Source organism: Fusarium oxysporum, chromosome VIII, assembly GCF_013085055.1.
Source record: "Fusarium oxysporum Fo47 chromosome VIII, complete sequence".
In the NCBI taxonomy this organism is placed as follows: domain Eukaryota; kingdom Fungi; phylum Ascomycota; class Sordariomycetes; order Hypocreales; family Nectriaceae; genus Fusarium; species Fusarium oxysporum.
Window position 1 is genome coordinate 2,605,234 of NC_072847.1, and position 23,083 is coordinate 2,628,316.

Sequence of the window (23,083 nt, forward strand, 5' to 3'; positions counted from 1 at the left end):
TGACTGCCTGAATCTGAAGGTAGTACAGCCTCGTGAATGCTGTATAATCGTATTGTCATGTGTAAATAAGCATCGAAACCCGGCGAAGAACAGTTCAGTGGCTACCGTTCAAAAAAGCCAAGCCCGCTACGGGTTGCCCTCCACTGTATCAGGGCCCAACGTAAAAATCTGTAGCCAGCTGTTAGTGCTCGGGTACCGCTAAACACTGATTCGCCCTCAGCAGTGGCGGTGTCCCCCTCCTTCTGGAGCGGCGCCCAGCTGTGGCCCAGTCACAGGCGATGGAGGGCCTAAAAAAACCTGACTTTTCGGGCTGCCACTCCCGTCTCGTCTGGAGGTGCCAGCGCAGCCACTCTCCAGCCAGTCACTCACCCGCCCCGGCACGTACCAGCACCGCACGCATTCACTCCTTCCCTCCTGCTCCGCTTCTGGGCTCTCTCTTTGTTGACCCTCTTCCCCTTCTTCCCTACCCCCATTTGAACGAACCATCTTCCTCCAAATCCCGCCTCTCTCTTCTACTTTCTTCAGCCTCGACTGAATTTCTTTTACGCTTACATACTCCGACTACCCAAACAACTTTCTACCACAAACATCCATCACAAAACAGTCTCCGTGCACTGTTTTATCCCAGACGATCTTTCCCATCGATCGTTATTGTGCGTCCTTTCCTTCGAATCCTTCTTCCTTCCCGACCGCTCGTCCTGCAACCCTTCGACTAACATCTTTGTCCAACCTAGAACGACGGCGATATCTCGCAACAAACCCTTTAGATACCCCCTCTACACATCACAAAATGGCTCTTAAGCGCATTAACAAGGAGCTCACTGATCTCGGCCGGTAAGTTCACTCTCTTCAGAGGTCTGAGGGGTCAACCAGAACGCCCAAAGACGTCAGGTGGGGGCACTTGGTAAGCGGGGTCCTTAGTGACGACCGACGATGCCAAAGCCCTCGATGACTTCAAAACCTCATGGCTGTCTACTCTTGATGATGAACCTGTGCTGACTTTTCTCGTGCAGAGATCCACCCTCTTCTTGCTCTGCCGGCCCTGTCGGCGAGGATTTGGTAGGCATCACCCCTCCCCCACATTGATAAGCACGTGGCTGTCAAAGGCGTCATGACTGCCGCAAGCCTCTTCCCAGGAGGAACGAGATATCAATTTTGAGCGTACGGCTAACAAATCTGAACAGTTCCACTGGCAAGCTACAATTATGGGACCTGTAAGTTTACCCCTACGTGCTTCTGGATGCGCTGCCTGCTGAGATGGCTTATGGGCGTGGCGAAGCCCTCAGCCGCACGCCAGTGCAGCCGCATCTGCATTCGACAAACAATCACAAGAACAAAGTGGCTGACCAGACCTCACAGAGCGATTCTCCATACTCCGGCGGTGTCTTCTTCCTGGCCATTCACTTCCCTACCGACTACCCTTTCAAGCCTCCTAAGGTCAACTTCACTACCCGCATCTACCACCCAAACATCAACTCTAATGGTAGCATCTGCTTGGATATTCTGCGTGATCAGTGGAGTCCTGCGTTGACCATCTCTAAAGGTACGTTTGATGCGAGAACCCTTTTGGCCAAGGCCTATTGCTTACATATATACCAGTGCTTCTGTCCATCTGCTCGATGCTGACAGACCCCAACCCTGACGATCCTCTTGTGCCCGAGATTGCCCATGTCTACAAGACTGACCGACCCCGATACGAGGCCACAGCTCGGGAGTGGACTCGAAAGTACGCCATCTAAAGCGAATACCATGGCCGGTGCGGTTAGACTTGGGGTGGTTTCATCTCCCCTATCATGAAGCGACGTGAAACGAACGAGTGAAAGCTTCGTATGCTGTTGCGAAATGTCTATTAGTCGGCGATACCTATATGGGTGCTTTGCCTGAACCGGGGCTTTGATTGCGATTATGAGGCAATGAGCGACGATACGAAGCGACCTGAGGGGAGGAACAACTCCAGACAAACAGACTAGTCTAGTAAGGGATATCATGCGGCTGGATGTTGGGTTTGCATTGACGATGTGTTTTTGGCATCCAGAAACAGGCAGCGTATACAATTTGTCTCTCTATTTGCTATGGCTCCGGTGCTTTTGTTGTGTTGATGCTGAATCTTGGTGACATTGTGAAGTTTGATTCGAAGAGTCGAAAGTAATGGCCCAATGGGGGTTTATGAAGCGCCAGCATATGGCAATTCGCACATGAAGGATACGTCATGGTGAAAGCTGGCGGCTATGCTGAGATGAGTGTGATTAAGCGCTGACAGGGTTGAGGCTGGTTGACACGGCTGGTAATATGACGGGCGCTAGTGGTCAGGAACTTGGGTTCATCCAGCATATGTCAGGGTGGAGATCACAAGGGAGATTTACAGTTGGTCCAGAGTGTTTCTATAGGTGATGTGATGATTTCTACTATGGAAGTTGTGCTGGAGATGCCAAACTGAAGTCGAATGAGATTGGTTCGTCAGATAGTTGCAGTTTGTATGAGAAATACGAGCTGTCCACATATATCACGGCGATGACGAATGTGTTTGGAGATGGTACATGTCTTGGAAGAGAAGTGAAACGCGGCAGAGACAAAGCTGGAACGATGTGATATAGGGCAGAGATTTAATATATTGTTTCTGAAATATGAGTGGGGGTTGTTTAAGAGCGGTTCTTGGCCTATGGAGCAGTGTCTGGGATCGAGTATCGAGGAAAGTTAAAGAGTTACACTGTTATACGCTCTATTGTGTGCTCTATTATATGAGAAGGGAGAATGCCAAGTTGTGATATCTAAACAATTAATTGCTTGTGCATTCAAGGGTCATTATGTGGGAGAGATAATGATAGACTTGCAGGGGAATGATAAGACAGCCAAGCACCAATTTTCTCAGCAACTCGTAGGGATAAAGAGATTCTCCAAGATCATATCTTGAATGCATCACAATCGTCAGTTGAACAATGAAGCTGTGGTTCTGTATCGTGGGAATAGTTGAGGTGCCTCAATGGTCGTGCCATTCATGGGTCGAGATTTAGAGTCTTTGGCCCCACTCTCGGTGCGACATGCCAGGGAGGGCCAAGTCTTGTCAAACCTGTAACACCGGGGTTTCAGACGAGAACAAGCGTTGACGAGGACCAATCACAGACTACCATTGCTGAGTTGACAGTGAAGGACTCGTGCTGACTTCTGCTAGAGATGCAGACGAAGAGTTAGTTATTGAATAGTATCTCACTTCTAGAGGCTCTCAAAGTTCCAATAACGAGTAAAAACTCAAAGAACAACTACTCAGATAGAGCCAGTTGTAAAAGTTCATGACTATAGCCCCTGAGGCAGAGTCTGTTCGGTTGAACCATGCCTGATACATAACAACTCCTTAAATGGCGTGTTCTCCAAACCCACGTCTCGCTCTCTCCATCTCGAGTCTGTATCTACAGCCTCTCGCTAGAATCTTTAGGTGCATGCCAAGCGCTAACCCCGGACACTCGCCGTCTGTGCCTGGTATCAAGTCCGGTCGCCAAACTCCGTTTTTTCTCTGGGAGAACACGCAAATAAAATCATCTCATTCATGTTTTAGGCCCCCTTGAGTTTCAACGGCTCGAATTTCCCTTTTTCTTTTCTGGTTCTTTAGACCCTTGCCTTGCTTTCTGCCTCCTCCCCTCTTCTCTCCCTCATTCACTCTCTTGTTTTTTTTACTGTCGACAAGTCATGGTTCGATGAGAAGTTGTGTTTCTTTTAATCTTGAGGCTCTAGACAGCATTTATTCTTATTCTTCTTCTTGTTTATATTATACTATTTAAACTGTTTCATTGGGTACGAAAATTCAACTGTTCAGCTGGTTCTGAATAATCGATACTGTCGTTCAAGGTGGTTATTGGGTTTCGAGGAACGAGGAGCGACAATACGACGAACACCTATCGAAGGAAAATCGGACAATTTTTAGTCGGTTGACTCAACCGACTCAACTCGCCCTCGCTCAAGATGAGCTATCAAATGCAGGATTGGGGAGAGAAACCCTCAGAGCGATCACGATGGACTCCCCTAACGCGAATGCTGCTATCGGGTGAGATGACCCAAGAGAAGCAACAGGAACTATCGTCAAGAGAAAAGTTTGATCGCTGGATGATCAACGAGGGTTATCGAAGATTGTAAGTTCACTGGCATCAGATAGTGATTCAGACTAACATACCGCAGCTTCGTCTTTGTCTTTATGCTTCTTCACGCACTCATCTTCTCCTTCGCATGCGTCCACTACTCTCAAAAAGAGAGTCTCAAAACCTCCAATGAACTCTTCGGCTTCACCTTCGTCATAGCCCGTTCAGCCGCTCTGGTTCTTCATGTCGACGTCGCCGTCATTCTCTTCCCCGTCTCTCGAACCCTCATCTCGCTCCTTCGACAGACACCTCTCAATGGAATCCTCCAGTTCGACAAGAACATCACCTTCCACATCGTCACCGCCTGGTCTATCGTTTTCTGGTCTTGGGTCCATACCATTGCTCACTGGAATAACTTTGCGCAGGTCGCCATCAAGTATAAGCTTGGTATCTACGGCTGGTTGGTTGCCAATTTTGTGTCTGGACCTGGTTGGACTGGCTATGTCATGCTTATTGCGCTGATGGGTATGGTTCTCACATCGACCGAGAAGCCTCGACGAGCAAACTTTGAGCGCTTCTGGTATACTCACCACATGTTCATCGTTTTCTTCTTCTTCTGGTCTATCCACGGAGCTTTCTGTATGATTCAACCAGATGTTGCACCGTTCTGCACCAGCGTTGGCGCATCGGCCGTTGGAGTCTTCTGGCAATACTGGATGTACAGCGGTTTCATTTACCTGGCCGAGCGTATCGCACGCGAGGTGCGAGGTCGTCACAGGACATACATCACAAAGGTCATTCAACATCCAAGCAATGTTTGCGAGATCCAGATGAAGAAGGAGCACACAAAGACACGAGCTGGGCAGTACATATTTTTGTGCTGCCCTGCCGTCTCGCTATGGCAGTACCATCCCTTCACTTTGACCAGTGCCCCTGAGGAGGACTACATCTCGGTCCACATTCGTTGCGTGGGTGACTTCACCAAGGAGCTTTCCAAGGCTTTGGGTTGTGATTGGAGCAAGAAGAGGGAACCCGGTGGCAACGATTCCAGCAAAGTCGTTGGTTTGACTGGACGCGACTCCGAGATCGATCCAGCTATCCGCCGTGTTCTCCCCAGAGTCTACGTCGACGGTCCTTTTGGTTCTGCCTCCGAAGATGTCTTCAAGTATGAAGTCTCGGTGCTTGTTGGTGCAGGTATCGGTGTTACACCGTTCGCCTCCATCCTCAAGTCCATCTGGTACCGAATGAACTACCCCCAGAAGAAGACCCGCCTAGCCAAGGTCTACTTCTTCTGGATTTGCCGTGACTTTGACTCCTTCGAGTGGTTCCGCTCACTGCTTCTGGCAGTCGAAGCGCAGGATCTGGACCACCGTATTGAGATTCACACCTACCTCACAGCCAAGATCAAGGCCGACGATGCGACAAACATCATGATCAACGATGCCAACGCCGATAAGGATACCATCACTGGTCTGCGCAGCCCAACAAACTTTGGCAGACCCAACTGGGATATGATCTTCAGAGGTATCAGGAAGCTGCACAGTCCTGCTGAGGCGGGTGTGTTCTTCTGTGGACCCAAGGGATTGGGAAGTTCGCTGCATACTTATTGTAACAAGTACACCGAGCCTGGGTAAGTTTCTATGCTATTATTGATATGGGAGAACCTCAGCTAACTTGGTGCAGATTCTCTTTTGTTTGGGGCAAGGAGAACTTCTAAACTTTGTCTCTACCAATTTCATTCAAGTCTAGGCAAGCGGATAGTCAAGTTTGTAATTTTGAAAGGAACACGAAGCATGGGGTAGATTTACTGCAAGACCATACTTGGTCTATGTTCTCGTTGAGTTATCATTTTAATACCGTAGAAACAGATGTTGCATCTCACCAACCAATACAACCATTTTTTTTGACAAGATCAGCCACATACTTCCTGTTCACTATTGATTAAGGACTATCTGTTATGGGGAGAGTAGTGTAAAGCTCGTGATGGAATCGAGGCGCAGCCCAAGAACTGACCACTTGGAGTGCTGACGTTGGACACTCCAATCCATCCATGCCACATCTGACCCAGATCTCGTCTGAAACGTTTCACAAGCCTGGAAAGTATCCTACAGCCACAGCTTACTGTTTTGAATATAGAATCCTAAAGACGATTCTTACTACGAGTTACGGGTATAACGGCAGATGAGAGTGATGCTCCCCCTCGATCTTGATGATCTCGGACAATGTCTGATTCACCGAAGATTTGAAAGCGTCAGTAATCACAGAGGCAAAGACAACATGCCATGACCAAGAATTCCATGCAGGGTCTAGACGCGGGATGCAGAGTCGAAATAACATTTTTATACAACGACTGATATGTGCATGTCTCACCACCCAGCAACGTGTTCGAATACCAAGACCGGCATCAGTGGCTGGAGATAGGGAGATGGAGGCACCGATATAGAGACGGGAAAGACTTTAAGATGCATGGTTGTATCGTATGCATGTGTCCATACGCATTTGTGCTGACGGTCAGGCCGATGCAACCATCCAATTGATTGAGAGTTTAGGTGTAAAGACCCTGAAGATCTAATGTTGAAGTCTAATTAACAGTGATCGTGTCGTGTCAATACCGGGTACGGGAAGTTAATCAAGAGGCCTCGCTAGACGAAGCCCTTGTCAATTCTATCTCAGCCCAGACTCGAGCGACAGTGACAGTAGCATCCAATTCCACGGTTGACCCAACGGAAATCGAAACAAATTGGATGGCAGAAGGGTTCCATTTTGGGGTCAGACCCTGAGGTCCTCGAGTCGCTGAGCCTCGTTCATTGGACCCGGACCCGTCATTTCTTCAGTGGAGGCCCGCCTCGGACATGGCCCCGCCCCGCCGCTAGCACAGGCCACTTCAATCAGAAGTCCACTGGAACCTCGTTAGCCTGTCAAAATACGAACTGGGACTTTGTTACTCATGACCACTCGGGAGATTGATGTCATTCAAAGTGTCAGGGCGCTCGAGTACCATGTAATTGGAATTATAGAATATTCAGTTTGTGCTCTCAGTTTGACAGTTACATTTCTATTCTGTTGAGAAGCCGAGGTAGCATTAAACTGATCCAATCAATGCACACTCAGCACACTTAGCACACTCAGCAACACACAAGCATAAACGGTTCAACGCCTCTTTCTTAGCTTCTCGCGCCACTTCCCTGTTGGATGGTAGCTGTCGATAGTCTGCAGCAACCAAACCAAAAAAAAAAAAAAAAAAAAGGTCTCAATCGTGAAAAATTCCCTCTATCAACCCTCTTCGTCAGTCTTGTTGCTTGGTTATTCGAAACTACAGGTGATTATCATTTCTGGGCATCTGTCACGTTTTTGCCTCGCCCTGTAAAGATCAGCAGGAGATGCATTGACGACAGGTCCACGCTACTTGCGCATCGCGTATACCTCGTAAATAGAACACTAACAATCTCAAAAGAGTTGGGGTGCAGCGCCATGACAAACGAGCTAAACCGTAAGGAGTATCTTGCCAGGGGCTTTGATGCCCATTTTGTCTGCTGTACAAATTGCGAGGTCATTCCTAGCGTGCCACGCACGTATTGCACAGCAGAACCTCTAAATGAGGCTGTAGAATGGCTTTTTCACTGTTAATATCATCTCTCTCGTCTAGATGTCTGTACGGAGTAGAGTATTGTATAATTGCTTATCATCGGCAAACCGTTGACCGTTTCGCTGTAACTACCTAAACATTGTCATTCGTCAACTGAAATCGTGTCTCCCCCAATCAACAGTCATCAATGCATGGAGTTCGCTGTCAAAAGTGCAAGGGTTCAGTACTTCGCCACTAAGTACCCTCTACATTTTAGAGCCCGTTCCCCGTACACGCACCTCACTCGCTGCAGCAAGCAAATTTTTAGTGTGGCCGGCGTCGCGCAAATCCGCTCTTCCCGCGCCATTCATTCCCAGTCCCCTTCATCACGAGCCTGGGTCCCCCGTCTCTCGTTTTGGTCATTCATTCACTCACTCACTCACTGTAGTATTTGCACCGGCAACTGGCACGCACTGCTACTACGCCTCTTCTTTCATCCTTCGTTTTCCTTCCCGTCTCACCCAAACTAACACAATACGAGTCGAGTAGTTATTCACTAGAATACTGCTTGGTCCTGCTCCTACTGTTTTCTAACACTCGTTACTATCTCCCTTTTTTCTTCTTCCTCGATTCTTTTTCCTTTTTTGTCCTTTGCTTTACGCGCACTCGCTGTTTGCTGCCGCGCGTGCCTTTCGTACTCCTTATCCACATCGCACAAGCCGAGACAATCCAGCGACATTTTGCTCGACTTGACGACCGCTTGCGCCCTCTCCCCTATCAGACACGAGACACTAGAGACCTCTTTTTATCTGAGACGGTCGCTGCTTTTCCTCATTGGATTTGTCTTTCCTTGTGCCGAACCCTCCTGGGTACTCCGTCTCCTTACCCGCCGTCACCCATCACCTCATATCGACAGCTTGGTTGAATTGACGACAACACCGACCGTTCAAGATGCAGCTTCGACGATTCTTGCTTCTGGGTATGCTCCTCGGAGCCGAGGCCACTCAACTCGTTGCTCGCCAAAATACCAACTCCGACTCTGCTGCCGCTCCCTCAACCGATTCCTCTCCCGCGAGTACTGCTGAAGCCGATCCCACGAGCGACGACTCTGCTGCCACTACTGCAGCAGAACCTACTACCGCCGCCCAACCTACCGACGATTCTAGTACCGCTGACGGATCTACTACTGATGGATCTTCTGATGGAGGCTCAACCACAGCTGAGGATGTCACCGTTACCAAGACGGTGACTGTCACTGATGCCAATGCCAAGACCGTGAGCCGTCAGACTACTGTCATGAAGACAATTACATCCACTGTCGTCGTTACGTCGACTGCGTTCGATACCAAGACTGTTACTAGCAGCGACGCTGAGACCGCAACGACTACGACCTACGTTACCTCGACAAAGTGGGCTAACGAGAAGCGTGCCCTTGATTTGGCTCCTCGAACTATCGGCGGTGTTGAACTCGTTGCTCCTGCTTTGCCTACCTATACTACTACCACCAGTGCTCCTCCTCACTTCAATGCTCAAATCGAAGGTGAACACTACGGTCTCCGAGCCTTCCGACGAGGTCTTCACAAACGTGCCACGACCACCACTACCGTTACTGTGACGGACGGCGGCGGCGACTCCGATACCACTGTCTTCAACACTATTTCCCGAACCGTTATTTCCACCGTCAGCAGCCAGACCAAGATTACCAAGACCATCACCGAGACCGAGCAGGCAGGTGCTAGTACCACCGTCACTGTCACCAGTACCCTTGTTGTTACATCTACTAGAGTGACCACTGGTGTTGTCCGTACAGCGACTGTTGCTCCTTCTGGAGAGTATGGTCCTTCCGGTACTGGCGGTGCCAGCTCTGATAACAACAGCAGCAGCAACAGCAACGATGGAGGCCTCTCTACAGGTGCCAAGGCTGGAATTGGTGCTGGTGTTGGTGTTGCTGGCCTTGCCATCATTGCTGGTCTCCTTTGGTTCTGTCTTCGCAAGCGTCGCAATGCTAAGAACAAGGCCGAGTATGACGATGTCTTTGGCGCCTCCGAGGTTCCTGTTGGTGGCCGTGGTGGTGGCGGCGCTGCTGCTGCTGCCGGTACCAGCCCCCACATGTCCCAAACAACTGCCGCCGCCTCTACTCTGGCTCCCAGTCGCAACACCACCAAGTCTGAGGGCTACCGTGGTACTGCTCTTGGCGATGGACGTGCCGGTTTCGCCAAGCCCCAGCAGTTCGGTCGCAGCTACATGCCCGTTAGCCCCGAGACCAACTACTCCCGCACTGCTGGTAGCGACCAGGCCTATTCAGCTACTACTCCCGAGAACAACTACGCACACCCTGTGGGCGGCTCTCCCAACCACAACGCTGCTGAGATGTATAGCCCTGCCAATACAGCTGAGCTGGCCAGTGACAGCGCTGCTACCAAGTGGCATCAAAATGATGCTGCTGAGATCGATGGCAACCAGGTTTCAAGCGCTCGTGGAACAGCACCTCCTGAGAACGTTTACGAGATGCCCGCACAACCCTACAGGTAAACGATGAGGTTGCCTGATGACCAGTACAGTGGTCACTGGTAATGGAATGGATGGATGAGGAAAACTTCAAGATTCGATGAGACTCCCCCTTGTAGCTAGAGGGAGGGGAAATAATTAATGTCAGATACTGTACATATTGTAAACCCTTACTTTTTTTTTTCCTTGCGTATGACGAGATCACATCGGTAAAGCGAACAAGAGCGGGAGATGATGTCTCCCATTGCATGACTTGTATATCTTCCATTGCTACCATTTTGGGTTCAACAGAGTTGTGGATGATTTGAGGTGTTGAGGTGGATTAGATACGTGGATGCAATAAAAAGAATTAAAATCTGACAGCCTGAAGATGTTAGTTACTGTGTGAATAGATCTATGTTTTCGGATCTCGAACTTCAACCACTCTCTGTCCAGTGGAGGTGAGGCAGATTTTGACTTCTATTTGTTTGAGGTCCAACGTTGTAACGTATTCGGCACTGCTCTTAACGTGACGTTATTCCCGCTGATTAATTAAGGTTCAAGAAACTCAACTCTAATGGATTTATCCGTTCGATAGATCGACTCAATCAGCAGATAATGTCCGTTATCGGTGACGCCACTTGATGTCGTGCATCCAGAAGAAGACATGTGCAAGACAAATACTTCAGCCAAGCAACGGTATCTAACGAGGAATTCGATCATCAAGCTTAATTTTATAGGCATCATCATCATTGAATTTATCCTAAGCTTTTTTCTCTGATCATCACGACCTCATATTGACCAAAGTCGCCACAACTTGAGTTCTAGAACAAAAAAAAGGTCGAACCCACTCTTCCTATTAATTATCGAAACACCCAAAGTCACATCCTATCTTTATTCTATAATATTACTACCTAACGAGGGAATTAAGAAACGACTACTCGGCTTAATTCACTCTTGTACAACCGGAGAAGTTTCGGGTGACCTGATCTGAAAGCGGAGCTATTACGAAAAAAATTCTGAATAGTGTCGTACTATATTCTTCTTCCGGTCCTTCTGCCTTTTCTATTTCTTCCGTTGTCTTTCTGTCTATCTTTTGCTTTGTCCTCCACTTTACAAGTTCTCATGCGCCAAGAATCGCCAAGCATAGGCCTAATCTTTTAAAAGATTGTCGTGAGTGGGAGGTATTTTTCCCCATTCTCGCTATCATCCGAGGATATCTGCTTCCTTTGCTTGGTTGCATTGAGCAGGGATTCGTATTTTCCTGCTATAAAGCGAAGGGACTGGGAGGACTCTGCTTTGACTGTGAGTTCTTCTTGAAAATCCTTACTAAATACTGTTACTCATGGCTCCTCAAGAGATAATTAGTATGGCTTCGAAAGACGACCAAGATAGTACGCCCAGGCGTCACAGTCTTAGCGATGAGTGTGACACCAACTCAGCTGCTGATGAGAAGAGACTTGTTGCGAAGCTGGACTTCTACATCATTCCTCTTGTAATGGTGCTGTACCTCTTCAGTTTCCTAGACAGGTAAGTTACGCAACTCACTCACCAAGTCCCTATGACTAATTCGGAACGAATAGAGTCAACATCGGTAATGCCCGACTTTACGGACTTGAAGAGGATCTGGACCTCTCGTCGAGCCAGTTCCAGGTTGCCGTGTCCATCCTATTCGTCACATACTTACTCTTCGAGGTTCCATCCAACCTTGTCCTTAAGCTCTTCACCCCTCGTCGATGGATCGCATTCATCGCTGCTGCATGGGGAATCATCGCCACCCTCACCGGCCTCGTCAACTCATATGGTGCATTGATTGCTTGTCGTCTACTTCTTGGTGCCGTTGAAGCAGGTCTGTTTCCTGGCTTGACGGTGTACCTCACTTTCTTCTACACCAAAAGAGAACTCGCCCTTCGCGTGGGTTATCTGTTCGTCAGCGCGGCAGTCGCTGGAGCTCTTGGTGGTCTGTTGGCATATGGCATTGGACATATGGATGGCCTCCATGGTATGAGCGGTTGGCGATGGATCATGATCATTGAAGGAATTCCCAGTTTCCTGCTTGGTGTGGTCACATACTTCGCTCTGCCTAATGATGCGGAGACGGCCTACTTCCTCGACGAGAACGAAAGAGCCCTTATGCGGTTGAGGCATGCCCGCGAGTACGGAAACACGGCTTCCAGTCGTGAGTTTAGCAAGAAGGACATGATGTGCGCCTTTAAGGACTGGAAGGTTTGGGCGTTTTGTGTTGCGCAGTTTGGCGTCGACACTATGTTGTATGGTGAGTTTCGATATCCCTCGACCTTAGCACGCAGCCCACTAATTGATATCCGCAGGGTTTTCAACCTTCCTCCCGACTATCATTAGAGATCTCGGTGATTGGACGGTTGCAGAGACACAACTCCTTACCGTGCCTTGCTACTTCCTCGGTGCAGCGGCGTACATGTCGACTGCATTCCTGTCAGATAAGCTTCAACAGCGTGGACTTTTCTGCGTAATCTTTGGAGTCATCAGCGTTGTTGGATATGCAGTCCTGCTGGCTGATGTGTCTTCTGGCGTCCACTACTTTGGCTGCTTCCTCGTAGCTGGGGGCTTGTACGTTGTTGTGGGCTTGCCACTAGCTTGGGTAAGTTGAGATGGTCTTGATGGCAAATGATAGTGAGCTGACTGAGTTGTTTAGTTGCCCACAAACTCGCCGCGCTATGGAAAACGTACTACTGGTACGGGAATGCAGTTGACTTGGGGTAATGCGGCAGGCATTATGTCTGCGTTCATCTAGTAAGTCCTGTTATTGACTGTTGTCGTGAATTCGGCTAATCTTGACCAGTCCTGCTTCAGACAAGCCTCGATATATCCGTGGACATGCTGTAACGCTCAGCATGGTTGCTCTCGGCACCGTCATGTATGGATTTATGTGGTGGTGGTACCGACGAGAGAATGAACGACGACAGGCAGGTCTTATGGACGACAAGTTTCGAGGAATGGGAGAAGATGAGTTGGCTGAACTTGGAGACGAGAGTCCACGTTATAGATATACCATTTAAAGGGGATCTGATAAGAGGATAATGAGAACTTAGGGTTATGAGGGACGAAATCAAGGTAATGGAGGATATTGCATGAAAGGGATATACATAATGAGAACGGCTGTTGATTATTGAGGACAAGAGACAGAAATGAGGGCTTAAACATGAAATACCTACTGTAGGTAGAGATGATTGATGGTTCAGAGCAGAGCCTCAGGTAACACGGAGGAGAAGTACCGGGACTAAATGGCGCTAATATCCGTTATTAGTGGCTTGATGAGCTGCATCGTTCGTTGCTGGGGAGTTTCACATGGTTTAGAAAGCAATTTATTGGTCAGTTACATTTGGTATGTTATTGTACTTTGACCACTTTCAGCTCAGCTGTAGGCAGAATATTTTGGTTAAAGGAATTGCCAGCACGTCAAATGTTGCTGTTGGGGCTGTGTACGTCAGCTGTTGAATGGTTGCCATAATCCATCAAGTAAAGTGGTGTCGTGTAATAATGGGGCCAATGCGTGCATATTGAATACGAGGTCTGGGCTGTGTTGAAGAATGTCGCCTGAAATATTGTCAACAGTTGAAGACACTCAAGAACATTATACTAGGCTGTAGGTCTTGACCATTCAGTATCATTGTATTGAATAACTTTCAAGTGTACTGTCCCGCGTGTAAGTGCTGGTTTGCCCAACCTCCTGTATCATCAGTCAACTCTCCTGATGTCGATATCAGGGCAGACTGAGCAGCACATGTCATCAGGCTCCAGTAACGTTACCGGGCAAGAGTAAATAAACAGCCCAAATACCAACAGACTCGCCACTGGTCATTGATCGATCCTCTGAGACATCCTCAGTGGAATAATGCGATGTACCCCAGGATCACAGTGGACGTCCATTGGCACTAGCGGACCCTTGTTTCCAAATTTAGGTGCCCAAGTCATGCTCTAGCGTCGAAAAACGGAGGCTTAACAGAGGCTACCGACTCTTCCCATGTTCCCCTGTTTTCTTCCATGTCTCCATTTCCACCTACTTCTGCTTCTGCCTCTTCTTTTGCATCCTTACCTTCTAACTAATTCCTTCTTGGGTGCTATTCACTTTCGTTACTGGCCAACTCAGTCTAAAGTCTCTCGCTTGTCTTCTCTGACAGTTGGAATCTATACCACTCCTACTATATTCGATCGTTGTCTTGGCATATCCCCTATTCCTCCACTGATCGACTCAACAATCCATCTTCAACACTTCGAATCATACAACACTTAATAACTCGACATCATGCGTTTCACCAAGCACGTCCTCCCCATCGCCATCCTCCTCACCGGTGTCATCGCCGCCAAGGACGAGCAGTCTACCACTGCCGTCGAAAAGGCCAAGGCTACCGACGACAAGGCCTCCGCGACTGCCGACGACTCCAAGACAGCGGACGCGACAGAGGAGGCTTCTGCAACTGCTACGGGCAAGGATGACAAGAAGGAGTCAAAGACCGACAAGTCCGATACCAAGTCTGCTACCAAGGAGAAGTCGGCTGCTTCTCAAACCACGGCTGATGGACCTACGATTACCTGGGACCCTCCTGCTCCCAAGACCACGGTCCCTGATATCAACGCCGGTTCTCCCTCACCCATGACTCCTAGTGTTGTTGTTCTGTCGTTGGTACTCGGCATCACATCTCTCGGAATGGCTCTGCTATGAGAGTATCTGCCATCCTCCTTAGAGATCATTGCACATTTCAGCTTCTGCAATGGTTCTTCTCGGCAAGCGTTTTTGGTTGAACGGGGTTTGTTCATTTTATTTCACATGATTGTGGCGCTATACGGAATGTCAATGGCAACGGGGATTGACGATTTTTATCTGGCCTGTAATTTGGTAGATGGACGCGTATGTTTGTGGCGCTCAGATAAGCCTCATTTGATTCGAAGAAGAAAAAAAAAAGATGGGAGATTGCGAAAGGAATGAAGAAGGTTATGGGAGAAAAAGTATCTGGATCCGCACTTGGATCTGGAAGAGCATTGCATTGGAGTAATACTGTCGATATAAGTAATTGGGTCAAAGTAAAAAGAACAATTTCTGGACTTTTTGATCTGCTGTCGCCGGAATGAAACCTCAGCTCCCCGTCCCTTATTCGTTTTAGAGCCAACCGTTCGTTAGCTGGGGCATGGTCTCAAAAGCCATGACCTATCTGCATAAACGTGATTGTAGGGCGAGCATATATATCCTCATAGGTTGAGAAATAAGCCACGAATATCTGTTCGATGTTAGTATTTACCGTATTCATTGATTTTAGGTATCATCGAGGGTCCTGGAGCCAGAGAATTGGCATCTCATAATTCCCAATTCGAAGATACCGATGCTCCCTGGCCAATCACGGCATCTATAATCGACGTCATAACCCACCCTTTGTCCGCCCAATCACTTGACCCCTCCCCCTCATTCCTCTGAGTACAGCTCTCCAATCGCACGGTTCCAGCGCCTGTTGTACCTGTGCTGTAGGGGGTTTTCAGCAGGTTCACGGCGCACCGTGCCTTAAGCTGTGCTAACTGGAGGTGGGAAGTCGCAATGCATGTCTTGCATTCATTCCTCCTGCCCAGCCCAACCAACAGAGCGAAGCTGAACTGGCGATAATACACTTTTTCCCACACTCAATTTCCCACGTCCTTTTCTCTTTCTTACAACAATCGCCGATATTCGAGCAGAATCAAGTCATCACCGGCGATAGTGTCACGCGATAGTCCTCAGCGTATTCTCCGCCTGACATCAACAGGCGCCCAACTTCCTGAGCCGCCGTTGACGGCGAAACCCTCGATACCTGACGTCGCCTCATATCATCGCATCTACGTCTACTTCTACGACCATCCCGACTCGAAGCTCTTGAGCAAAGACAATACCCTTTGCTTTTCAATCAGACATCCTCTCACTACCGAAACTACCTACCGTCATCATGGCGCAGACGCAGCCCCCCACCTTCATCAACCTCCCGCCTCCCACCTCCAGGCCAGAGACCCCCTCTGAGATGCCGTGTGTTCTTCCTTGCTCCTAACATTGCCTATCGTTTGATGCGATGTCTCTGCTTCCCTTAAAACTTGTTCGCTGACATCGTTGTCCGTCTCAGAGGCACTCCTACGAGCACCACTACCTCGCTTTCCGCCCTATCTACCACTGCGATCAAAGATGGTCATCGCGGCCACTTCCCACAGGGTCCTCTCAGTCGCGGACACCAACATAACCCTTCCACCCAAAGCCTCGAGGCTGAACGTGCCGACCGAATTTCCCGACTCGCTGGTCTCGAGCGAGTTTCAACCCTCCGGGCACCTCCTCAAGCGAACGCCCAAGGAGCATCATCTCCCTCGCCTCAGACCACGCCAACCTCTACAACTGGGTTTCCGCCCAACTACCCTGCTACACAGCACCTGACACCTGCATATTTCGATAGCAATGGCCAGCCTGTCGCCGTGACCAAGATGAGTACTGTCGGAACGGCCAGCGCAACTGAGAGCCATGTTGGCGATGGCGATGATACGCGCACAACTGCTGGCGAACACGATGAAGACATGTTTAGCACCGATACCAACTACCGTGAAGCCGAGTCAGTCGCAAGCATGGGTGGCTATCCCGACGCTATGGATGAGGACCTCGATGGTGCCAATGCTCGTTCTGTGGCTGGTTATGACGATCGCATGAGCGATGACGGCTCTGCCTCTCTCGTTGGGTTTGGTGAGGGTGCGGGCAGTACCGTATCTGGGCCCATTTATCATCGTCGAACGGCTCCCCAAGCTTGGGGTCTTGAAAGAACCAATTCGGGTCTGAGCGACGCCCGGCGGGAGCGTGACACTCATATGGGCGGTGACACGCCTGTGAGTGTGTCTGCCCTCCAGGAGCGCCGGGACGCTCGCATGATGGACGGTGTCGCGACTGATCCGAATCCAGGCCAAGCACCAGAGAACGACTCTTTTGTTGACACAACCTTCCGAGGCCCTGTCTCTGCGTCGCAACCTCAATCACAAACTGCTGCTGCTCAGGAGGCGGCAGAGCGTATTGTCCAGAGGTTGGACAGAGGTGAGACAAGGGCGCCTGCTTCGGGTCTTGTAGGACCTGGGCGGGGTGACGAGCCTTTGGGCAAGTTCTACTTTGAAGGCGAGAAGCGTGATGATTAGAGAGGCTATTATATCAAAAGAGATATCCCAGCTGAGCCTTCATCTGCAAGGGTGGGGATGACTCCAGAGCTGGATTGAAGGACGCTGCTAGGCACGGCGAACTTGAGAGATATGGTCATATTTCTCATGCTGTGCTCGCCCTCAGAAGGAGTTTCTATGTTGTTTAGATTATATGCGCACGCATTGCTGTTCCGCCAGTTTATGTTTACATGTTGATATTTCGTTGGGGCCCCCCATCTTGAGATGAGCTCAGGGCAGTTTGTAATAAAGGCCGTTTATGCTGTACAAACACGTCCTTTCAGCCATTGACTTTAGTACCTGTGTACAGAGTATTTTGTTTCTCTTGCGAATATGTCACGATGCAATCGGGGTTTGATTGGACGTTGAATGGTCTTCCAACGTTGCCGAGGTCAATTTAGATCCTGGCACGTTGCTTCATGTTATTGTGGTCAAAGCCAAAGCATGCTGTATTATCAGCATGCCCGTTGTACCTGGTCTCTAAATATGACGCCGCTATCTATTCGCCTCAAATTGTGTGACCATGCTCCGTGCACTTCATTTGGCAGATATCATGAAACTAAAATAGCGGGAAAGAATGGCGTCGGCCATGGCTTCATCACTCTCTGCCTCAAAACCATCGCTCGTTCTGTAAGTGCATCTGGCCAGAGATAAACGCCAGTCCCATCAAAAGGGTGAACCTAGTCTTGGAGCGGGCTAATCGCAACGCTCCTCTCAGACAAATGCCATCCAAAGCGTTCAATGAAACAACCATGGGCCTACATGAAGGCATACTTGAGGGAAAAGGAAACCAAACGGTGAACGATACAGAACCCATGTGACTTCTTGCGTCGTAATGCCTCGGTGATGAATTGATAAGATGATAATCTAGGCTTGGGTGCTGAAACACCAGACCTCATCTTTTTCCAGCTCCCGTCTCAGATATATGCGCAAGCTGCCATTTCGGGCGCTAATGAATTCTCAGAGACCTCGGAGCTGCAGGAAGAAAAGCAACAACAATAACAGACTGGTATACTGTCATAACTTGGCTCTGTAAACATTATATGCATAAATGAAAAGCTGTACCATGTGGTAACGATCTGGAGAACTCCAGTGTTGTGGTATATATGGTGACGCAAATTTGAATATGACGAATGATTATTCGCATGCTGTCGGATAAGTTCATGCGCAGGAGAAATCAAGACGCATTCGTCGAACAACGCCTTGCCAGTCCCATACAGACACCCAGTCACCCTGATCCATGCAAGCCCAAACCTTTTCTAGGAGTTCCATGACACGCTCGCAGTTCCGTAGGCCTGTATATCCGCGAACAGCTCTTACTGCAGTGCGTATGCGTTCCTGCTGGGCTGGCTCAAAGCAAGCAGTGCCAATAACTAGACAGGGGATAAGTAGCAGGGTCTGGGAGGGGTCAGAAGGCTTGAATGACTCCAAAATAGTGAGAGACTCTTCGACGGCGAGCGTGATTCGTCGGTCGTGATATGCTGGCCTTCTGGAAGGTGGGGGTGAAGATGCCCTCTCTTGGCATGTTGATGAGTCTTGTTCATGCATGGAGTTTGTCCTCGAAGGGTTGCGAGATGTTGGACAGCTACTGGCCATGTGAACATCAGTAGCCCCGGTGGCACCGTTGCCCCTTGATACTGTGGCCATCATCGAAGCTCGTCTGGGTGGTGGCGGCGGAGGAGCAACAGTAGTTGAGGCCGAGATGGGCAAGGTGCTGAACGTCGAACGGCGCATCGAGGAGACTGAAGGTGGGTAGATCGTCCGGAAAAGATACACCCACATCATCTGCTTGTAGAGCAGTCCGACTCGGTCACGGCTGTCACCCCATGGCCAGTTTGGTGTCCACTCGCGAATGGCCGCGTCAATCTCAGCAGCCTGGTACAAGCTGGTGTAGTCCACCACTGGGTCAACACCAGCAGAAATGTTGGCTCGGATCGTGTTTCGAATAGTCGTGATCTGAGATAGATACTGGAAGAGGCCATCACCAACACCTATCAAACGGGGAGGCTGTATCGGTGCTACAGGCTCCCAATCTTCAGACGACAGTCTGGCTGTCATATTCTCAGGGTGCCAGAATAAGTCATCGGCAAAGATGTGGTACTGGAAGAACTCGGTAATGAAAGTATATAAAGCAGGGTCCTCAGGGGGTGAGTGTTGAATCAGAGTCTGGTAAGCTTGGAGGTGCACACGATGTTCACCTCGAGGGTTTCCATCGGCTCTCGTCTGAAGAAGCAAGCAAAGCATTTGTCCATATCTTGCAGAAAGAATGGTCTTGTACTCGGGATCGTCTTTGTCCAATGGCCGTCCCATATCCTCGTACAGTCGCTTCATGGACTCGTCGTGGTGATAGTCGGCGCGTTGTTGCAACGCCTCCCGGTTGGACTGAGGATGGTCGGCTAATAACTTGGCACCATACGGTGTATCCCAGTCGATGTGCTTGCTGCTGACTGCCAGAATAGAGTGCATGAGGCCTTGGTGTTCATTGGCGAGGTGAAGGATGATGTCTTTGAAGGCATTTCTGGCCTCTCCTTCAACTGTTAAGACATTGCTCAGATGGGTAATATAATGTTTCCAAAAGACCTTATCCTCGACAGTCTCGACACCATGGAAGATTGGTTGCATAGTAATGATTGGAAGGGCCTCCTGGCGTAAACGCTCTGGTGCGATAATTAGATGGATGTGTCGGTATTTCATCAAAGGAAACGTACCCTCTTCGGCCTTTTCTTTGCCGCTCTTCCATATCTGTTTTTCGTGGTAGCCTTCGCATACCACAGCGTTCTTCTCGCAATTCATGCCTAGAAACAAATGATTAGAATCTTGCATATCTCAGGTGAATGATTCGGTTCGTACATCGAGGTTTCTACTTTATATTAGCCTTCTGTCCACAGCTCAAGAACTACAAAGCACCAGACATGGCAGGGAGAACACTAGTTGGCATGATATTCCCCCTTGTTCTGTGACAGGTCTAACGCCTTCATGAAATCACTTACCGCTTCATCACATTTCTTCTTGCGCTTTCGGCAGGTAATGCAACCAGTCTTTGATCGACCCTTGGTCACTTTACTTGCGCTCACTGCCGTGGTCAATGGGTGTTTCCTTGGTCTTCCTCGTGGTCGTTTCGGTTTCGGATCTATCTTGGCGGAGTCCATTGAGGCTGGCGCCAGGGGGGCGGCTTTAAGATCGTCCATGTTAAGATCATCTTCAACCGGCTCCAGCTTCGGAATGGTGAGAATATCGTCCGAGCCTTGCTCCCAATTATTGTCCATTTCAACATCGTCTCGGTCGACATAGTCCGTACTCCAAGAATCGGCGCAGGACGAGGAAGCTGAATGTACCATCGTCGGGGCAGAAGAATTGTCCAATCCTGCGCTCAACGGTGAAATTTGGCCGGGCTGTAGTTGATTTGCTGCTGCTGCTGAAGACATCCACAAAGAGTCCATTGGTAAAGGTGATGGTGGCATCATGTTGTTTCGGCCTTCGGAGGATATGCTATGGTTGTCGCACCAAGCCAGGTTTCGTTCAGACTGCGAAAATGCAAATGAACTTTCGATAGCCATCCAAGAGGATGAACATGCCCCGGACAAGAGTTGGGAGAAAGACGTTTTGTGCCGACTGTCCCAGAGCCGGCGGTAAAGACTTAGATAGACAACTAGGTAGCCCGATCGAATATGGTACGGTATGTATAGGCACAGCACAGTCTATGGAAGCTGGACGTGACGACTCAGCATGAAGCTGTGGAGACTAGAGGGTGGTGGCGGTGGACGTTAGACTGGACTAGCTATCGACGCCAACACACCAACGGTTGATCGAAGCTCCTTAGTCGCCCAGAACAGGCGACGGTTCGAAAATCGCAAGATGAAAGGGAGGGAAAGGTGAGGAGAATGGAGGGGCTACAGTATGTGGGTGGAGAGGTGTTATTTGGGAGTCAAGGTATGGAGGAGTTTTGAGATTCAGCACTGGAACCCTTCTGCAGTCTGTCGACTCCATCTCCCCACAGTTATCATAGCCTAGCAATGAGGTTGGCCTCATGGTCAAGGTGAGAGAGCCCACAGGGGCTTTGGTACACTTGGTACATAACCTTCAACACCCATGTGCCGTTCGGTCCCGCCAGGGATCCTTTCAGGCCGCTCGACGATGCCATCGATGGTCTCCTACAGACCCTGTCATGCCAGGGCCAGCTGCTGGGGGGCTAGGTCGGCTAGTTCAGTAGCTTAGGACGACCATGATGAATGAGACGTGAAGGATACTCTAAGCCTTGGCAGATGTCTCCACCAAAGCCTTGATGGGGGACATGGACATGGCGTATTTAGATATCCACCCTCCATAGATTTAGCGTCTTCAGGGCCCTGCCAGAGATACTTCAGGGTACGCAAACCAGCCAAAGCAGCCCAGCCTAAGTGGGACGTTTCCCGTCTGGACTGCTCAGGACTCAGGTTTGGTTAAGGTGGTGCATACAATGTCGTGCTATAAATGTTAGCAAATGTCTGGGATACGAGAGCAAGATCATGGCGAGGTAGAACGTGCAGTGCCTAGAATTAGGGGAAGGGCCTCGATGAAGCAGACATCTCGATCAGCTTGATATCTCTCCTCCATTTCGGAGGCCAATCAATGGTAATGAGTCGTGTCTATGCCCGTATTGTATGCGACAAGTGGAGTAACGTCTATGTATGGTTCGACAACGTTGATCTGTCTTTGAAAGTCACACGACAAAGTATCAACCAACTTTGGAGTAAAGAAAATCCAAGTCTGCAACGGGCGACGTTGCAACGCTGCTGTAGCATGATATCACTTCAAGTCCCCTGTGTTTGTAAATTCCCGTTAGGCGGTATTCGTTGCTAGTGTTTTTTCACACTTTATCGCGCAACCAACCGATGCTGCTTTGCGTAATGATCATGGTAATGGTATAGTTCGCTTGAATCGCTCAGTCAGGCTGTGTTGACTGTTGAGGCCGCAATTGGGATTACAAGACTATTCGGCTGTGCACCATGATTGACTTTGGGCATCAAGTGAAGAAAATTCAGTCAGCGGGCAAGGTACTGTAGGATTCTCAACAAAGAGGTTGTGGTGACGGAAAATGCGAGTCGGTTGGATAAAGACGATGGTGTTGACAGCGGATGAATGGAATAGGGAAGGCGCTTCTGCACTATATCGGCATCTGTCTCAAATTTCATTCCTCAAAGAGGTCAGTCACGATGCAGATCAGCCTTTACTGCCCATCTGAGAAGGCACCTTCCTCCACGAAGGCCGATGACAGAAAGTGTACAATCTGATCGAGTAGGCCCGGCCTAGGCAGGTACGCTACTCCGTCCTTCCAGCCCAACTGACATCTAACTCCGAATGATTTTCCTTAGTATCCGTACCTTATCCTTTCAACTCACATTAAAAGCTTCTTTAACCAAAATCAGACTTTTTATCAAATCCCCTATATTTTTGCTACACCAACCAGCATCATGCCTGTCTCTCTTTGATGGCTTTTCCAACAGAAAGCCTCATGTTGGCTGGAGAGATCTAGACCGTCAGCCCGCTATGCGCTGCACCATCATTCTCCCTCCTGCAGAATATATGCAGAAACATCCATAGCGGCCACTTCTAACTCGTCCGTTTATCACTAGCATCAACTACTGCTGTCCTTTTCTGCCTGGCGGAGGCACTACTCTGAATGGAACGTCCGCACCTGATAAACCTCAATCACCCCTTTTCCATCGAGACCAAGCTGACTGACATGGTATTCCCATGTCGCTATTACCTTGTAACCTCTTCCATCTGCATCGCACTACTGCAATGT

The 23,083-nt window shown here is 49.2% G+C and overlaps 7 protein-coding genes across 7 annotated transcripts; 6 read left to right on the top strand and 1 right to left on the bottom strand.

The window, feature by feature from the left end:
* Nucleotides 1–316: 316 nt before the first annotated feature.
* FOBCDRAFT_229975 (ubiquitin-conjugating enzyme/RWD-like protein) lies at nucleotides 317–2,099 on the top strand. The gene is made up of 6 exons (XM_031188013.3): nucleotides 317–653; nucleotides 735–834; nucleotides 1,014–1,059; nucleotides 1,185–1,214; nucleotides 1,360–1,543; nucleotides 1,600–2,099. The coding sequence occupies exons 2-6, from the start codon at nucleotides 791–793 to the stop codon at nucleotides 1,737–1,739; spliced, it is 444 nt and encodes a 147-aa protein (XP_031035278.1). The 5' UTR covers nucleotides 317–653; nucleotides 735–790; the 3' UTR covers nucleotides 1,740–2,099.
* Nucleotides 2,100–3,757: 1,658 nt separating this feature from the next.
* FOBCDRAFT_49571 (ferric reductase NAD binding domain-containing protein) lies at nucleotides 3,758–5,980 on the top strand. Its single transcript, XM_031188010.3, has 3 exons — nucleotides 3,758–4,121; nucleotides 4,168–5,697; nucleotides 5,751–5,980. Exons 1-3 carry the CDS (start codon nucleotides 3,955–3,957, stop codon nucleotides 5,782–5,784), a joined length of 1,731 nt encoding a protein of 576 aa, XP_031035275.1. The 5' UTR covers nucleotides 3,758–3,954; the 3' UTR covers nucleotides 5,785–5,980.
* Nucleotides 5,981–8,477: 2,497 nt separating this feature from the next.
* On the top strand, nucleotides 8,478–10,287 carry FOBCDRAFT_49577 (uncharacterized protein). Its single transcript, XM_031188009.3, has one exon. It carries the CDS (start codon nucleotides 8,584–8,586, stop codon nucleotides 10,162–10,164), a length of 1,581 nt encoding a protein of 526 aa, XP_031035274.2. The 5' UTR covers nucleotides 8,478–8,583; the 3' UTR covers nucleotides 10,165–10,287.
* Nucleotides 10,288–11,464: 1,177 nt separating this feature from the next.
* Nucleotides 11,465–13,270, top strand: FOBCDRAFT_297442 (major facilitator superfamily domain-containing protein; the record flags this gene model as incomplete). Its single annotated transcript, XM_031187994.3, has 5 exons — nucleotides 11,465–11,649; nucleotides 11,703–12,394; nucleotides 12,450–12,739; nucleotides 12,794–12,891; nucleotides 12,941–13,270. 5 exons carry the CDS (start codon nucleotides 11,465–11,467, stop codon nucleotides 13,155–13,157), a joined length of 1,482 nt encoding a protein of 493 aa, XP_031035259.2. The 3' UTR covers nucleotides 13,158–13,270.
* Nucleotides 13,271–14,305: 1,035 nt separating this feature from the next.
* On the top strand, nucleotides 14,306–14,867 carry FOBCDRAFT_49643 (uncharacterized protein). Its single transcript, XM_054706553.2, has one exon. It carries the CDS (start codon nucleotides 14,405–14,407, stop codon nucleotides 14,819–14,821), a length of 417 nt encoding a protein of 138 aa, XP_054562528.1. The 5' UTR covers nucleotides 14,306–14,404; the 3' UTR covers nucleotides 14,822–14,867.
* Nucleotides 14,868–15,963: 1,096 nt separating this feature from the next.
* FOBCDRAFT_49653 (uncharacterized protein) lies at nucleotides 15,964–17,474 on the top strand. The gene is made up of 2 exons (XM_031187992.3): nucleotides 15,964–16,144; nucleotides 16,239–17,474. Exons 1-2 carry the CDS (start codon nucleotides 16,068–16,070, stop codon nucleotides 17,278–17,280), a joined length of 1,119 nt encoding a protein of 372 aa, XP_031035257.1. The 5' UTR covers nucleotides 15,964–16,067; the 3' UTR covers nucleotides 17,281–17,474.
* Nucleotides 17,475–18,459: 985 nt separating this feature from the next.
* FOBCDRAFT_278338 (fungal-specific transcription factor domain-containing protein) lies at nucleotides 18,460–20,762 on the bottom strand (the record flags this gene model as incomplete). Its single annotated transcript, XM_031187990.3, has 4 exons — nucleotides 18,460–19,955; nucleotides 20,007–20,093; nucleotides 20,149–20,158; nucleotides 20,289–20,762. 4 exons carry the CDS (start codon nucleotides 20,760–20,762, stop codon nucleotides 18,460–18,462), a joined length of 2,067 nt encoding a protein of 688 aa, XP_031035255.2.
* Between the last annotated feature and the right edge of the window lie 2,321 nt (nucleotides 20,763–23,083).

What these genes read in the sequence shown, in the direction of transcription:
- FOBCDRAFT_229975 (XM_031188013.3), top strand. Translation starts at nt 791, where the DNA reads ATGGCTCTTAAGCGCATTAACAAGGAGCTCACTGATCTCGGCCG. An exon ending in GCCCTGTCGGCGAGGATTTG is followed by an intron (nt 1,060 to 1,184) that starts GTAGGCATCACC and finishes AAATCTGAACAG; the next exon opens with TTCCACTGGCAAGCTACAAT. An exon ending in AAGCTACAATTATGGGACCT is followed by an intron (nt 1,215 to 1,359) that starts GTAAGTTTACCC and finishes CAGACCTCACAG; the next exon opens with AGCGATTCTCCATACTCCGG.
- FOBCDRAFT_49571 (XM_031188010.3), top strand. Translation starts at nt 3,955, where the DNA reads ATGAGCTATCAAATGCAGGATTGGGGAGAGAAACCCTCAGAGCGATCA. An exon ending in AACGAGGGTTATCGAAGATT is followed by an intron (nt 4,122 to 4,167) that starts GTAAGTTCACTG and finishes AACATACCGCAG; the next exon opens with CTTCGTCTTTGTCTTTATGC. An exon ending in AACAAGTACACCGAGCCTGG is followed by an intron (nt 5,698 to 5,750) that starts GTAAGTTTCTAT and finishes AACTTGGTGCAG; the next exon opens with ATTCTCTTTTGTTTGGGGCA.
- FOBCDRAFT_49577 (XM_031188009.3), top strand. Translation starts at nt 8,584, where the DNA reads ATGCAGCTTCGACGATTCTTGCTTCTGGGTATGCTCCTCGGAGCCGAG.
- FOBCDRAFT_49643 (XM_054706553.2), top strand. Translation starts at nt 14,405, where the DNA reads ATGCGTTTCACCAAGCACGTCCTCCCCATCGCCATCCTCCTCACCGGT.
- FOBCDRAFT_49653 (XM_031187992.3), top strand. Translation starts at nt 16,068, where the DNA reads ATGGCGCAGACGCAGCCCCCCACCTTCATCAACCTCCCGCCTCCCACC. An exon ending in GAGACCCCCTCTGAGATGCC is followed by an intron (nt 16,145 to 16,238) that starts GTGTGTTCTTCC and finishes TGTCCGTCTCAG; the next exon opens with AGGCACTCCTACGAGCACCA.